The 17,431-nt window shown below is 41.6% G+C and overlaps 1 protein-coding gene across 2 annotated transcripts; it reads right to left on the bottom strand.

Moving 5' to 3' along the window:
• fra10ac1 (FRA10A associated CGG repeat 1) lies at window positions 1–17,236 on the bottom strand. Of its 2 annotated transcripts, XM_037080933.1 has the most exons (15): window positions 17,086–17,236; window positions 16,162–16,238; window positions 15,818–15,910; window positions 15,134–15,179; window positions 14,846–14,922; window positions 14,575–14,658; window positions 14,282–14,366; window positions 12,886–12,931; window positions 4,358–4,471; window positions 3,033–3,075; window positions 2,868–2,951; window positions 2,386–2,522; window positions 2,111–2,161; window positions 1,284–1,368; window positions 1–196 (listed from the first exon to the last, which is right to left on the bottom strand). In XM_037080933.1, the coding sequence occupies exons 1-15, from the start codon at window positions 17,101–17,103 to the stop codon at window positions 154–156; spliced, it is 1,083 nt and encodes a 360-aa protein (XP_036936828.1). In that variant the 5' UTR covers window positions 17,104–17,236; the 3' UTR covers window positions 1–153. The 2 variants fall into 2 exon arrangements, with proteins under 2 accessions (XP_036936828.1, XP_036936829.1); XM_037080934.1 differs by lacking the exon at window positions 2,868–2,951.
• Window positions 17,237–17,431: the final 195 nt, after the last annotated feature.

The raw sequence follows: 17,431 nt of genomic DNA, 5'->3' as shown, positions 1-17,431 counted from the left end.
TCAGGATAAATATTGTGTTTATTTCCGCAGCAGCGCTGAAACATACAGTCAAAGGGACCTACATGCACACAAGGCTCAAACTGAACATGCTTAATGTCACAGCGTGCAGGAGGAAGTGTAGTCACAGCAGGGTTGCCGCCGGTACCAGCCGAGTCAAAGGAACATGTCTTCAAAGTAGTCATCGAACTCCTCCTCCCTAGACAGTTAAAACAAACAGAACCACACAAGTGTTAGTTCCTGTCATGGCCGATGCAAACGCTCACTGTGAGATGCTTTGTATGGGTGGCCTCTGACTAACAGTGTCACTGGTACACCATTTATTTCATCTCGCATTTCTATTCAAGCACAAGAGGATATGAAATGAAGTGTACCAGAGGCGGCACAGAACAGAATTAAACGGCGACAGCAAAATCTTTAACTTTAACAAAGACAAACATACCTCAGAGAGGAACCTAATGTACCCACTGAATGAGAGGTGTGTTTCTTTATGTTCTCCATGGTGGTTCTGTCTTCATGCTCAAATAAAACTCTGTTCACGTCATACTTAATTACCTTTGAAGGGGCAAAATCATTGAGGCAATAGTACAAACTTGCTGTCACAACAACAAAGTGTTTGTTGCGGAATCAAAAAAAAGAAAAAAAGAATCGGTCAATGAAGATTATTCTCTTTTGATTCATATTTCTTCCTCAAACCCACACAGCGTTCCTCCAAAGAACTGAGCTAATATTGTGCTGAAGCATTATGTACCCAATGCACTAGGTCACAGGCACCATCACATGTTAATGACAGTGTTTTGTCTCGAGGTCAGAGTTGTGCTCATGTGTGCTTGAATAAACACTGCCTCTTCCTGTTGACCCTTTTCAGGAATATGACATCTTTCTGAGTCGAAAAATCCAATGAAAGCAGAAAAAGGTGTCGCCTCTGTATGCATTCGATGATCTCGGAGCAGGCCCAAGGGGCCGAAAACGTCATCCCATGCATATTCTTTTTTTTTTTCCCTTGTATAAGTCTATTTCCAGCGATCAGCACCTCACGGCAGCCCTCGGTGTGCATGGCTTTTCTATGGCGGAAAATTGAATGTCAGGAGAAGCGTGACAGGAGCAGGTTAAAGGTTTACTGACTTTCCCGGAGTTGAGAGCAGCTTTGTGGAGGGTATCCAAGCGCTCCTCGTGCTGTGCTACGTAGTGATCTGTAACCTACGTAAGTGGTAAAGACCACGTCTGATGGTCTTACGGCAGCTTACTTAGTATGGTTTAACATGACCACTAGCTGTTAACCTCACCTTGACTTTTCCTCCACAGCGGGGGCGGGTCCTCGCCAGTGGTCGGCTTCTGATTGGCCCTCTGGCTCGTCTCCAGCTTCAGAATCTGGGGAGAAAATTGCAGAGTGGTCGGTAACATTTGCAGGAAGTGGAAACTATGTCAACCAATAATCCTTGTTCATCAGTTTTAATGTCAGCGCAATTTATCTGATCATCCTAGTTTTTGCGGGTAATTCTTCGGTAAGTATCAATTTTGATAAATTGCTTCTATAACCTTAAAAATCTCAACCTTCCCTGAGCGCATCGCTCACAAACGAACACGACGCTCTAGGTCTTGCGATTAATCAAATTCAGCCTTCAACCACTGCTCCAAACATGCACGACTGACGGCTGAAACAAAGTTCAACGTGCAGTGGAATCCACTTCCACTGCTCGTTGAACTCGACAACACAACCTCTGCACAGAGAAGAGTTTTGTTTTTTTGTGTTGTACCTTCACCTGACCTTCACCCCACCCACCCACCAAATCATCCACCCTGACAGACCCTGGAATAAACAGAACAGGGACGCGGTGGGGGCAAAGACATATTTCATTTCACACTGCTTACAGCAAAAAGGCAGAAAGACAAGGAATGGGGAGAGGGGCGAGTTGAGAGAAAGCAGACCTGCCACGGTCTATTACTATTCACTACAGGGCTAATGGATGAGTTTCCAGAAAGGACTGTCAGCGGAGTGAAAAAACACCCCGACAGAGGTCTGGGGGAGTGGACCATAAACTGTCCAATGTGCGTGATTTTTTAAACGGGGGAGGTTCTTCTGCGCTTGCGGGGAGAGAGTCATGAACGATACCTTTGTCTGAGTCCTTCGACTCCTCCGAGCCGCTGGAGGAGGCGGAGCGATCTGCAGAGAAACAAGAGAGTTATAAAGTTAAATATGTTTTCATCAAAAGGGGGAGTTGTTCGTGTGAAATACAAGAGAAAAAAAAACAGGGATTAGATCATTTCCAAGAACAAACTATAAACAAGTCGGCTCCCCCAGGCGGTTCACATCTGATGAGATTACTGCCCTAATTAATGGGACAGTTTATGAGGAGAGGAGAGGAGAGGAGAGGAGAGGAGTCTCACCTCTGTGCCTCCTTCGTTTGTGCTTCTTGGAGTGTGAAGACGACCTCCTCCTCTTCTTCTTCTTCTTCTTCTCTGGTGGCTCCTGGTTCTCCTCTGATAACCTTTTGGCCTTCTTAATGACTTTCACTTCTTTCCTCCTACAAACAGGATCACTCTGTGAACGAGCTGTACTTCACCTTATAAAGCAGCTAATTACAGCCCTATTTGGAAGACATGGCCAAAGGCACTTCCAGTGGAGCATGAGTGAATCTTGGCTGGAGTTTTAAATGAATTAAAGTCTGCTGGAGCCAAACAGAGACGTTCAAAATCTTAACCAACTGCGAAAAAGCCCTCAAAAAGCACACACACAGCATCTTATTCCTTACTTTCCATCCATAATAAGCTACAATTATCACATTGTTTCATTCAAACAACTGATATACAATCACGGCTGGTAAGAAGAGGTCAGACAGGAAACATAAACCATGGTGCAAATCTAAAACCTCTGGATACTGCAAAATATGGTCCGCTGACTGTCCGTGGTGACCTGCCCTACTTCCAGCAGACCAGTGCTCACACTGCAAAATCTTAAAAAAAAAAAAAGGACATGGGCAAAACAATCTACATTTTTAATGTAAAAAAAAAAAAAAAAAAGTATGTTAGCTTACTTGTGGTGGTAGTTGAGTTTAAAAGAGCATTCAGGGCATACTCCTACAACAGACAGAAAAATCCTTATTACTCACTCAAATACGATAACGGTTGTAGACGTGTTTTAACTGTTGGAATTATCTAAGTTTAAATGTAATAAGTTTGATGTTGTGAAGTAGTATAGCCATGGGCTAAGAAATTAAAATGAATATCATGTCCTTGCATTTAGAACAGGATGACAAGCTGTGACTCAATAGGTATCACACTGATAGAAAACCTTGAATTCAATACAGTACAAATATCTACCTATGAAATAAAACCACTGAATGTAAAATCACAGCCTGTGAAAATTACAGAAAATAAGGTAATTAAAAAATATTTCCTTTTTAATGTATATACGCAATGAAAATCGCCCTTGCTGGGAAAATCTACAGTCAGCACTGAAGCTATATCCAGCAAGATCTGTGCAGATCTCTGCATGACCAATGTGACAGAACTCCATCAACACTACACGGAACCTAAATTTGGTTGCAAAAAAGTGAACATTTTGGTGTAAGCAGTAGTGACAAACGCTTGAAAATGTAAATGCTGCAACAAATGTGGGTGAACTGAGAAAATGGATCCAGCAAATACATATACATACAACAGTATATCATCTGCATACGCTTAGCAAACTCTTCCATTATGTAATCCCGGTAAATAATTTGTATATAAACTAAAGAGTAGGAGACTGAGGACAGAGCCCTGCTGAACTGCTGTTTAACTCTGTCAGACAGATGATTTCTCACTGTTTAGAGCAACACACCAAGATTCAAATCCATGCACAGTAAAAAATTAATTGCTTCTGTGTTTTGAGAGATGTATTCATTAATTCAGAGCAATATCATCCCAACTATATGTCTCCAATGTGCCTGACTTAGTTCATGCTCCAGGGTCACCTGCCCATGTTTCATTACTGTCAAAACATTTATCACTGTCAAAACATTGGGCTCAAAATTGCTACAAATTGGATTACATGTTTAGCTGATGAGGACAGGAGAATATGCCTGGCTGTGACCTGTTGCACCATCTTGTTAAAAGAGTCTGTCATTTCCTGCTTGACTGAGTTTACTATGACTGGTGGGTCCTCCAATTACGGTAATTATTCTAACAGGATTTTCTGCAGCATGATACCTGAAGGAGGATTATTATGAGCTGGATCTTTGAGGGCAACCCCAACCAGGTCACAGCCACACACACACACACACACACACACACACACACACACACACACACACACACACACACACACAAACAAACAAACAACTTTTGGAAAGAATAACCAGAGAAAACAGTGAGTATTTACTGAGTTTGACCAATGCGTTTCTCTTTTCGCCGCGCTCCACGTAGGCAAAATTCACCTCCCAGCTTTTTAGGCCGTCCTGCTTCTCGCAGCGCTTGTTTCCACACTGGAACTGACCTGGAAGACCAGAAAGCACACTTTTGCTGTCTACATATAAAACACATGTTTCAATTATTAAATATATCTATTAAATTATTAAATATTTTAAGCCATCTATCTCTGATCCACAGCAATATTGAATGTACAGGAGGGAAGAGATCAGTGCGTTGGAAAGCTACAAAGTAAAGATCAAACGAGCCACAGAACAGTGACTGTATAAATATTCTGTGTGTGTGATTTATTAGGTTTGATATAGACAGAAAGACTGAAACATAACAGGACTGGTGCAGGTAGAAGAGAGAGAGTCGTAGAAACATTTGAATGTTTATTTTTAGGATTAAGAAATGCAGACTATAAATCCCCCACCGCTTCAGGTTCAGATTCACAGTGGCTTCCAAACCCTGCTGCTCTCCCTCCCCCTTCCTCCTTCTGTCTCTACACCTCCTCCTCCTTATCCCCGGCTCCTTCTCAGCTCCCTTTCTTCACCTTGCCTCATCCCCTCAGGCCTCCCTCCAGCCACTGCACAGCCTGCCCATTATCCCAAGAGGAGCTTAAGGTTGCATTGATCTGGTCTCGGGGGTTCCTCCAGATTGTAGCAGGGGGAGCGAGTGCGTCAGAGATGGCCATTCTTGGCACAGGGGCCAGATATGCTCCGTACTCGGCGAGAGGAGAGTGATGCCCTTTCTCACCTGCCTTAGACTGAGTAAACATTAAGGTGAAGTGACGCCGGCCGCCATGGCTTCGGGCCACTTGTGCCAGAGGGCAGACTTTCCTTTCACGTGCCGTATTAGATTAAGGATATGTGACGTCAGCTCAAAACGACACTTCTGGTTCCTGTCCTGCATATGGGAATGGGTTGTGATGGCTGTTTTTTCTTTTTTTTTTGTTTGAGAGGGACTAATGTTATATTGGACTGAATGTCGGAAATGGGAAAATAAATGAGTTTATAGTTGACCTTACACAGGGATGGTTAATGTGCCGGTGCAGCACCACAGCAGACTATTGAGCCGTGTTTTTCTGCAGTTAAAGATACCAAACATTAAAGAAACTTTTTAATTGATTTCTGTTTTTAAATACCCAACCAGTGACTTTGCAAGCCATAAGAAATTTACAATTTTCTGATAACCTCACTTTGGACAATTACAGGTAATATGCAAGAATTTTGGTTGAAAAAGTTCAAATTAACTAACAGAATGTCAACAATTCTGTTGATAACTGTTTTGAATATTCTACATTTCAATTCTTACATACACTTCATTACAGCTTTAAATCACTGCAGTCTATGTTTTGTTTAATGCATTTCACCTAATGTGTCGCCTTTCTATGTGCATTTGATGTTCTTGGATGATCTCCTGTGTTGTATATGTAAGATGTCCAAGTCTGCATTAATTGACAATGAAGTCTTTGATTGTCAAAATCAATGCAATTCATCCTGAGGGGGATATGAACCAAATTTCATGGCAATCCCTCCGATGGTGGTTGGGATATTCCAATGTGGACCAAAGTGGTCGACTGACCGGCAAACCAACATTGCCATGCCTAGAGCCATTCCTTACTAAAGAAACACTGATGGTTTAAATGGATAACTAAAAGCAGCACTGTGTACACGTTCATCTACAGCCGTTTAAAATGTTTTAGAATTTCTAAGTGAAGAGAAACTGGAAATGCCAACGTATCCCTTTAAATCTTTGACAACTGCTCCTTTCTGGCACTCTATGGGTGTGACTTGGGACAGGGCCATCTTCTTAACTCTACTCAACCAAACATGACGCCATGAGCAGTAACCGGTGGCCTAAGACCTGGGAGAATCCCGTCTTCCCCATCAACAGTAACGTCAGTTTGGCAGTGGAATTTTCCCATGACATGCCAAACATGTCCATTGCACGCAAATGACAAAAATTCTGTCAAATTCACCTCCTGTATGGCCACACAGCAGCTTGTCTCTGGAAAGAAAGGAGGTAGAAGCCTTTGCCTACACAAAACTGCGCGCCCTTGAACAAGGTACTGAAACCCCTCGCCGCCGCAGAGAAACAGCTCAGTGTCAAATATAAAAGAATGTGATATATTCCAAGGTTAATAAAGGGAGAGTGTGACTATGTGTGGGCCTCCAGCTACAGCTACAACCCTGGTAGAGTGGCGTCAATAGAAAATCTGTTCCTGGGAAACTTTTTTGACAATAAATGTCAAAAAACGAAATATAATAAAGTTCAGGAAGCCATTCCTCGCATATTTCTGATGTTCTTCAGCCCCCTGGTGCCACATTTTTCCCCACATGAAAGCACATTGGGTCCCTGGTGTTGTGTTGTGCCACACGGAGGATCCAAAGCAAGCTGAACTCTTAAACTCCTGGATGGGTCTGTATAAACAAAGGATCTCCACCATGATTTGTTGACAACTGGCAGGTACCCGCCCACCTCACATGAGCCTCAGATGCTGCAGGAGAAAAGCTGGCACCAGATCACCTGAGTAAACCCTTTAAGAGAGGAAACTCCTGTCCTCCTACGTCAATGGTTACTAATGCCACCAGCCAGCAGCCTGAGATCAGGACAGATCCACCACAGGACAGATGGCTACGTGATTAACATTCACTGGATGAAGTCGCAGGGCAGTGTCATGAGTCAGTGATCTTTCCCTTTCTAGTCACTCTTGGATGCCTATTAAAAGTTCACAAAGGACAGATCATTATAAAACCAGGCCTGTGTTTTTTTTACAGAAACCATCCTTATTTAACAAGCTAAGGTCACGGGCTTTGCTGACCAAGGGAGAAGGCTGTTGACATGACACCAGACAGGCCAGTCCTTACGAGAGCAAAGGCTCATTTCAAAAGGACAGTTTGTCATCTCTGGAAAAATAATTACTTGGGTGAAAGTTCGATGAGAAGTTTGATAACAGCCCAACTGGTAAATATGAGCCAGTTAGCTTTGCTTGATCTTAGCAAAGAGACTGGGAACAGAAGGAAACAGCTAGCCTAGCTTTCAAGAGATCAAAACAAAATCCGACTCCCAGTTTGGTTGCATGACTATTTTTAGTTTTCTAGTAGGTCTATAATAGAACTACATACCAAACTGCATGATGGCACCTATTTAGTCTATTGACAATTGCTAGCATTTTGGGAATATTTCCTGATTATGCTGCCCACTAAATATGTGCAAAATGTTTCTTACACTGGCCAAACCCATGGGCCCATAGAAATTGTGATGACACAGCTCTTTCCCCCCGAATGTTTGTGCTAGCCTAAGCTAATCGGCTGCTAGCTAACACTCAGCAAGTAAGCGAATAAGTGCCCGGCCCTAAAATGTCAAGCTATTCCACTGGAGTCAGAGCCTTGGAGACCAGCCGATGTTGCAAAAGCAGCCGCCCAATACATTCATCAACTTCCTCTGCCCAAAAGAACGTAAAGAGTAGTTAATCTGAAATGGGTTCAGTGCTCAACACATATACTCTGAACAAAACAAGCCAAAAAAGCATTTTCGCATCCTTAAAGTGCAGAGCTGATTGGAGAGTCTGTCGGAACGCTGCGCTCGTGTGCAATAGTTATCGAGTTTGTGAATTCAGAGCTGTTCTCCAGCCGACTCTTGATACTCACCACCCCGACCTGCGCCCTCTCCTCAGGGTCGACCACCTTTAATAAATTCCCTGCCTGTGGGAAACACTGAACGATCCACACTCACTGCCCGCAGGCAGATTTCTCAAATATTGGGAATGTAACTGGCATCCAAAAGACTGATTCTTTCTCCAGCCACACAGTCCCACCTCTGACTCTGGATCAGACTCAGTCTTTTCATGTCTGCCTCTCACATTGACAAGCAATCCAGACGGCTGGCCTCAGGTTCAACTCAACATTTTGCAACTGTTATTTACTCCACAGCATCCTGTTAACTAAGTAGACCAAAGAGCAATGATATACATACCACTAAGATTGTGTTTTTTCAACTTAAAATTATATGCCTCTCCCTCTGTAGGCCAGTGTGAAGCACTTACATGTCTTAATATTGATGTACAACACCCTATAAACACTCGGAGATAAACAAATTAAAACAATAAAAACAGACACTCGCTGTCTCTACAGTTCCACTGGGCAACTCTGAAAGCTTTGTGGGCTGTGGGGCTAATAAGCTATCACTTCTAACACTTAGAATACACTCGGTTACTGCTCAGAGGCTGATTTATTTTGTCTGGCACAACACACAGCAGGATATCCTCACAAAGAACAAATCTTGCCCGCCTTGGGACCCAGGCCAGGCGAAAGCAAAAGGGAGGATTTGACCTTTAAACGCTGGTATCTATTTCATTTTTTCTTTACAGAAGATTAAGAGATAGTAAGCAGTGCAGGTGTCAGAGGATGTGACAATATTCAAACGCAAGCATTTGTCAGCAAAATAAATGCTCAATATGGACGCGCAATATCGTTCCGAGGACGGAACAGACTTTGGACCGACTGGGAAAACAACAGAAAACTCACACAAGAGCAGGTTGAATGTTAGGGTAAGGGTGAAACTAAAATCTATGGTTACGAAGTCAATAACGTGTATTGTCACAGTTTGAGACTTCAAGTGCTCTCACGGTCTAGCCAACAGTGGCAAAGGTGGGTCAGACCTGACTCCTGCACTATAATGAGTGTGGTAGCGAACATGCTCAAACTATTTTTCAAAGACAGGAAAGTTACGCAAGCCGAGACCAAACTCCATTTGCTTTGACAGGGGGCCCACGAAAAATAAGCTTGGCCTCAACTACCCCTGGCCTTTGGCCTCCTCTTGACAGCAAGACGAAAGCTCAATTTAAACCAGAAGGGAAACCCACAGAAAAGCATGACTTGGACTGAGGCCCCTCCAGGCCCTGCACTCGACTTGTGTATCTGCTGCTCCAGTGTTAAAGACCATCAGGAGGACAAGTTTTGATAACCAGTGTTCTCACTCACATGAGGGATTTATTTTCTTACAAAAAACACTGCCTCATATTTTTATTGGAAACAAAGAGGATATCTGAGAAAATACCTCGATAAGAGTCTTATGTGCTGATGACCAGTGCACAAAAAAGGAGAAACAGAAAAAAGAAAGGTTGAGCAAATGCACAGGTGGGGTAAGGCAACACAACAATCGGTCTCCGTCTCTGCTAGGTCTTTGAAGTCGGTTTGGTTTGGTGCGTCTGGGCTCTTAAAGGAACAATCTTGAGTTTTTCACCACTAGGAGCGCTATAGAGTAGTGGCTTTATTTTGGATTGAATAGCTGAAGACAGACAGGGAACGCAATGAGAGAGAGGGGGGCCAACAAAGGCCACAGGTTGGATAAACCCTGCAGCAAGGACACGGCTTCTTCACATGAAGCACGCACTCTGCCAACTCTGTTTGGATTGTATATATGGGCACACAGGGACACAAAAACGCACACGTGAGCAGGCAATGGGGTACTTTTTCTCTGATCAACAGCTTGTGGAAGTAACATGCAAGGACACATCCAGTGACGGTGAGGAAGAGGAACTTTAAGCTGGCAAAACGGATAGGGAAACGATGAGAGACTTGAAATTTCTAGAAAAATCTGCGTTGCAAATGTTTTATGAGGAGGAAAACACGCTTGACCCAAAACCTCCACCTTTAAGGTGTTTACAGGTTCTTTACAGCTCAAAGACTTTAAATATTTCTGACTGGCCTTGAGGCATCGTAACCCTCATACACAACTGAAGGGAATCATTTTCTTGTCAGCTTTTTGAGGTAAAAATGTGAATTATTACATCAAGAATTCATCCAAGAAATCAAAGGGAAAGTCAAGGCTCCTGGGGGAGGATAGCATGCAATCCTGCTACCCTGTACTCTGTGCTTGAATCGAGGCCATAATCTTTTCCTTCTCATTCATTTTTAAAAAAAAATAAATAAATAAAAAAATAAACATAAGTAAATAAGCACTTAAAGTAAAAGAGATGTAAACCTTTCAGCGCCATATCGCACTGTGGCCACGAAAAGAAAGGTCAGCGCTCTGCGTAATCAACCCGACTGGTTGAAGAGTAGTCAGCAGCATTACCAAATATCAACATGACCTGAAGTGCACAGATAGCAGGAGGTGATAAGACAACAGTTTTCCAAAAAGGTGTCCGCGGTTGGGCAGAGGTGAACCTCCCTTATAGGGAGGAGTAGGATTTGGTTTTAATTGGGGGAAAGTTCACTCTTGTCTTATTAGTTTCATGAGCAGAAGTCGAGTCTGGTGGTCTGACAGTGACACCTGAGCCCAACAACATTCAATCCACTAACTGAATGACAAACCAAGTTTTCTCGGATTTTGTATTCAAGTCAGTGTTTGAATGACACTCGACCTTTAAATCAAATCAAACTCATATCGAGCCCATGATTAACACTTCTTCCACCTTTAACTTCCAGCACAAACACTGCGAAATGTTTTCTTCACCTCCGAATGAGGACGTCGGGTTCACCTTACAGGATGAGATTAGTATTGATTTCACCGACAAGTTTAAGGTCCCATGCTCTAAATAGTGCTTAAGAAGTATTTCTCTGGCAATCGTCGTGTATACAAATCACAGACAGTTGAAGTGAAGTGTCTCCAACCTGATCTAATCCCACTTCCTCTCAAGTATCTCTGCAGGGGGTGAACTGTCAGAGACCAAGATCACGCGGTCTTAATCTGGAACAATATATTGGCTTAGTCAGCTTTCTCAGACATACTGCGTGTGTGTTTGCGAGGCCGCATCGACGTAAACAGAAGTGTTTGTGCGACCATGTGTGGCTCAGATCATATCGATGCCTAGTCAAGGCGCTCTCGCCGAGCTGCAGATGTGGTCCTTTCAGGTGACCTGAAGGAACGGCAGACTGACGGCTGAGTTGAGGTGTTGCACTAATCCAGAACAATTAATGGACAGTAATCATCAAAGCACTGCCAAACTGTCAGAGGTTCGAGGGGCAGAACGAGGTCATTTGCTGGGTGCGAGACAAATGTTAGGCACGGGGAATCAACAGATCAATCCTCCGGGTCGATGACTGAATGGCGCAAATTGACTCGCAGAGGTTGGGAGCCACAAGTAAACAAGAAAACAAAAAAGGAGACTTGCTAGAAAGATTTTCTGAAGCCACGCTGAACAGCAAATACATCAAAGCAAAGCTAAAGCTTATTTGAATAACAGCCTTACATGTGGAGTGACTTGTGCCAGGGAGTAGCCACACAAACACATGTTGTCTACTGTCTCTGTCGCCATCTAGTGGAGAAGTTTGCGAACTGTTTTTTTTTTTTGGGGGGGGGGGGGCACTTCAGCTGGAGACACCCAAGATGTGTCACCAATCATCATCATGTCATAGTGTACTGTTCTAGCAGCTAGTATACAAAAATGCTTAAATACTTTCTAAGTGCAACTTTGGACAGTCACTATAAAGTTCACCAGGCGAAGTAAAATATCTTTCTTAAAATTGATGATCTATTCTTTTTTTTTTTTCTCGAGTCACTTCACCACCATCCATATTTCATTTTAATGTTGTCCCAACTGTGAGCAACTCTTCCATCATCTTTGTATTGTGGGACAATAGTGACCGAAGACAGCATAATAGAAAAATTGCCACATCTATTATGCAGTAAAGCTGCAGCGATTAGTCGATTCATTGATTAGTCCAGTGTTTTTTCGAACAAAAGAAATCGATCAAAAGAAACCGATTGAACAATTAATCGTTTTTATGTCATTTTCAAGCAAAACATGTCAAACACTTGCTGGTTTTAGCTTCCTAAATGCAAGGATTTGCTGTTTTTCCTTGTCTTTTATGACAGTAAGTGGAAAGTCTTTGCCTTTTGGGCTGTTGGTTGTTAAGAAAACAAACAATTCAAAGACTTCACTTTCACTCTGTGAAACTTTGATGAGAATATAGACTTTATAGGATAAATATTTCACTGAGCAATCGTTAAACCGTATAAAAAATAAATATGATCATAAGTTGCAGACTTATTATGTATTCTGTGTGGTTTTGACAATATTGTGCTTTTTTCTTCCTTTTCCAGTTTGATCACACTACAATAACAAACTACAAAACCTTATTAAAATGAGTGGCAGGGATTTGGGACACGCCGCTCAATTAAGTCAAGGTGACTCTTTAGTTAATACGAATGTTTCTGTGATTAAGATTCCAATAGAACATAAATATTTTGCTGTATTTTCATAAGGCAGTATAAACAACATTATTAAAAGCGACTCTGTTACACACATGTTAACTTCAACATACATGTTTTCAACACGTAACCTTGTTATGAGTTTTGTTTTTAGTTAGTGTCTTCATTACATCTGACAAAGTGTTACCAGACCTGGACTGCATATTTTCAACACTCAATCCGTGGGGGGGGGGGGGCACCAAATCACACAGAATGCCAATTTCGACATAATTCTGCTTTTAAAAAACATGCGGAAGTGTATAAACACAAAGTCAGGATAAATGTTTGGCCTTGCCCTACCTTTGCCAGAGACGACTTCATTCTCAGTCCGCCAACGAAATCCAAACTGTTGGGCACAAAGTTTATAAAAGATAAATGCAAAACAACAAAATCAATGAGAAGGAAGCAGCAAGAGCCACTACATAAATTACCTTTAATCAAACTGATCAATTAAGTCAGATTTATGAGCTTGACGAAGCTACCATAACTCATTATTTGCCCTGTCTTCGATCAGCATTTGTTTCAGTGGAAGTAGTGAGTACACCATGGTCTGCCGAAGCCTAACTAATCTAACATTTAACAGGCTAGACAGGGTTCGTGTCAATATCGTCTATAAATATTTATGTCATGTTTTATTTTGAATGGATGTTTTGCTCCCTGTAAATGTGATTTGGGGTGTGTGTCTGCAGCTTCTGCAGTAGTTAAGAGTGAGAGATGCCGCAGTCATTAGTATTTTTGTCAGCGCCATATATAGATCTCGTAGCACACTGTCCGCCCATGGATTCATCTGCACGCCATCATGCCCCATTTACCCAACGCACAGCAGATCAAAATTCGACTAAACTTGTGCGAATGATGCAACTCGCGCCTACGCTCGCAATCATTGACAAATATGACTAATTTGTGAGGAAATCTGGATTTATGAGGCAAGTTTTGCAACCAGACTGACAGTGTCAGAACTTTATTTGAACTTGTGACAATGTTAACTACGGCCAACTGGGGTGTTATATATCATGTAAGCATGTCATCAGTCAAGAGATTTTGGAAACTCGAAGTCTGAAATATCACATGGATGATATTTGAGCATCATCAGACCCAACAGCTCAGAAAAGTGAGCCACAAGCACACTGCCCTTGGGTCGAACATATTGTCAGTTTTAAAGCTTGGCCTCAAACCAGAACGGGCACAGTGTCCACTAGAGACAGAGCACAGTGCCAAAACCCATCACACTCCTAACATTTATCTTTAATGGACCGGTGGTGTTGGAGATTAGTATCTGACTTATGATATATTAACCTTTACTTGTGGCGCCACCACTGGGACAATTAGTGTTTTTTTTTTTTTCAGCACAGAGCAAATATGGATAACTTTGCCAAGTCCTGGCAGTGGAGTCTCCGATGGCTGAGAGGTATATACATTATTTTCTCCCTGTACGTTGATATATGATAACTAATGTATTCACCTCTTAATGATCCGAATAACAGATGTTTATAAAAACACAGCACAGATTCAGATTCTTCTGATTTTTGCATTCTGGCGTGTCAACTTCAAACTGTTTTTTTTTTTTCAAAATAGAATCTAATCACGAGGCCACATGAGTCACCTGGATCTGTGTGTGCTGTCATATTGCTTGACATTTACTCAACGCCTACTAAGGCTGTATTTCTGTTTGAATCATGTCATCTGTTCAACCCACCTTGTTTTCCTTGTATCTACTCAGGTCAGCTATGCAGTACTCTTTAAACAGCTTGTCGTAATACTTCTTGGCAAGTTCTTTTTCCCTGGAACAGGAGAAAAGGCGAGCAAAAAAACACCACAAATTCATCTGACACTGATTTTCATCACCAGGCACGTGATACTTGGGTATTCAGAGCTGCAAACATCCTTATAATTTCTTGAGAGCTTTTCTGTCAGAAGACAAGAGAGACATAATCGAGACCACACTGAATATCAAAGCAGCCCACATGAATAGTTAACCATGACAATCACCATGTCATGTCTTCCTCGTCCTCGTCCCTCCAGAGGAAGCGATGATTCTCGCGCAGCACGTCCTGATCCGTTATGTCCTTGGCTCTGAGGGAAAGAAAGCAATAAATACACAGATGAGGACAAGATTACTACATTTGTAATTAAAAGTATTGTTGGTTGAATAAAATTTACAACCAGTGCTCCATAATTGTTAACATAATGCCGTTAATTTTCACCTAGAGTGACAGCAGATGAGGGACTGTTAAGTTCGACAGTGAGACACGCTACTTACGCAGAGCGCTTGAAGTCGGCCATCTGTCCTCCATAATAAAGTATGTAGTCACCGACAAACTTCTTATGTCGCTCAAACTGGGAACATCTGCTTAAGGTCAGTCTCGCTTTAAATGTTAACTTTTGCACACTGTCAGCTGCCAAAATGACAGAAATTTGAACATCCTATGTGGGACAGTTGGATTATTTTTTAAGGGCTTAATTTAGATTGTATTAACAATCAGCTTTATCATTTGACACTGAAATTGTGGGGAAAGAAAACTGTGAAATGAAAATGAATAAAGGATACAGCATTCATTGATATCAGGTGGGCTCTTCTGTTCCTGGCTTCCTCCCTGAAAAACAAACAGCAGGAGAACATTCAAAGTTAAATGAATGAAAAAAAAGACACAGTTTCACTCACACAAAAAAGATAAATAAATATATAATGAGAATTTAAATTTTCGAGTATGTTGGTCTTTCTATTTTTCTTTTTTAAACACTGATCAAAAGTGAGAACAATGACAGGAAACTATTACAACTAAATGGAATTATGGACCCATCTGGTTTTATTAGAAGCATAAATTAAAAAAAACATTAGTCATCGACTATCATCATCTTCTCTGGATGGTAATGGAAGGACAATGAGGGAAATTCATTTAATTTTGGCAGTAATGATACGTTTACGATACATGGAAATTAAAATTTGATTTCTCAAATTGTAATTGCGTCGTACATCAGGGGCACATGACTTGCAAATAAAATTTCAGTTTGATTAAATGGTTTCATTTTACTGTTGGCGATTAGCATATATTAACTGAACTGACATAAAAGTGAAAAGGTAGAATGCATTTGTCTGACGAGGCGTGACATTTATTTTGAGATGAGCTGTTAAAATACATGTCAGAAGTAAGCCGGACGCTCCACCATGATTGTGGATAATACCACGTGTAAAACTAATTGACGTGTATCTTTCATTTCAACTATACAGCACCTGTCCACTTCATTTGAGTGTGAACTCCGGTGAGCCACCTTCGAGTGCCGACCTTTCTGGAATGGTTTCTGTAAGATCTCCTCCTCGCGTTTCCTGGCAAACGTGCAAATAAACACAGAAAGCTTGCATTAGTGAATGAGACTGTATATCTGTATAATGATTCTCTACTGGACACAAAAGTAAAGACGATAGAAAACTAATGATACACACAACTGTAACAGATAGTTTAATCGAATTTAAGCATTTGCTGAGCACAGATACTACATGTGTTTATGTGAGCTAAATTTGAACAAAATGGTAAACATATTATTGAATCTATGTAGTTCAACTGTCTTTAATATCACCTTTTAAGGCCTCTCTCTGAGGACTCTCCCTGCTCATCATCACTGAAGTCAGAGTCATAGCCGCCACTTCCGTGCACCTGAGGAAACGCGGGAGAGAATCACTTCCAATCGTACATGACGAACATGCTTAAAACACGGCTGCTTGCAGTATGATCTTTACTCAACAAAGCAAAGCTAATTCAGAAGGATTCAGAGTAGATTATGTCAGTTTACAAAGCAGTCTCAGTTTTTTTCTCCATGTTAGTTTATAATCTGATTCCGGTTCAGCTTTATTGGCCAATTATGACAGAATTCAAAGTATGTGTTTATGAAGATTACAGGCAAAGGATGACTCCAGTCTTAAGGTGCTGTCATTGTACTTTCACACAGTTCTAAGAACAGTTTACAGAGAAGATAGAAATACACAGACAGGCAAAAGCAAGGCATATAAATATAAATGTAGAACTATAATACATAAAAGCGGGTGAATGAATATAAATCACCTACACAACAACATTCAATGTCTGCAGGTGTTTCTGTACAATGTAAACAACAGAAATAAAATACTGGAAGATGCATGAAGTAACATCTTCTGCATGTTTATCTATAAAAAGCTGTGGCAAGTGCGACATCTAGGCTAAAAATCACACTTACGACATGAGGCTGGAAAACCAGAAAGCAAACCCCCTGTATTATCGACCTTTTTAGGAACAATAAAAGAGAACATCTGCATGGTGCCATTTTGTGTTCTGTCCTTGAGCTAAAGCGTAGTACAGTGTGTCTTTGGTGCTTTAAGTGTTACTGTAACTTCACCATCGTCGAAATGAACTTGCAGGCACGCTTCATGCTAGCTAACTAACTAGTAACGAACAGACGAAATGATAAACATTTTTCCAAACTTGTTTGCACTCCAAAAACAGACATTTTCGACACTAAAAATCATACCTTTACAAGATTATCCATGAGTTCCCCCCTTTTGGTCGCCAGCAACTGCTGGGGAATGTTTACAATATGAACAGAACGTCGCCGCTCGATGACGTGGCAGAGCACAGCTCGGACTCAGCGTGGTGACGTAGGACCAACCACCATGAATAATTCTGAGGGAATCTGCTGAGAGGAGATGAAAATAGCAGGACTTCACATGGTTTAACATAAATATTAATAAGCTGCAGAGGTCGTCAAGGTCGCTTTGTGTTTATGCAATGAAATGTCGTGCTGTTGATGATAAAATTGAATGCTTTAGGTCTCTATGGTTACCGGAGGAAGTGCCTTTGATGGCCGGTTGTGTGGT

Source organism: Acanthopagrus latus, chromosome 20 (genome assembly GCF_904848185.1).
Source record: "Acanthopagrus latus isolate v.2019 chromosome 20, fAcaLat1.1, whole genome shotgun sequence".
Classification (NCBI taxonomy): Eukaryota; Metazoa; Chordata; class Actinopteri; order Spariformes; family Sparidae; genus Acanthopagrus; species Acanthopagrus latus.
The sequence above is the reverse complement of the archived record's forward strand: the minus strand, read 5'-3'. Positions and strand labels throughout refer to the sequence as shown.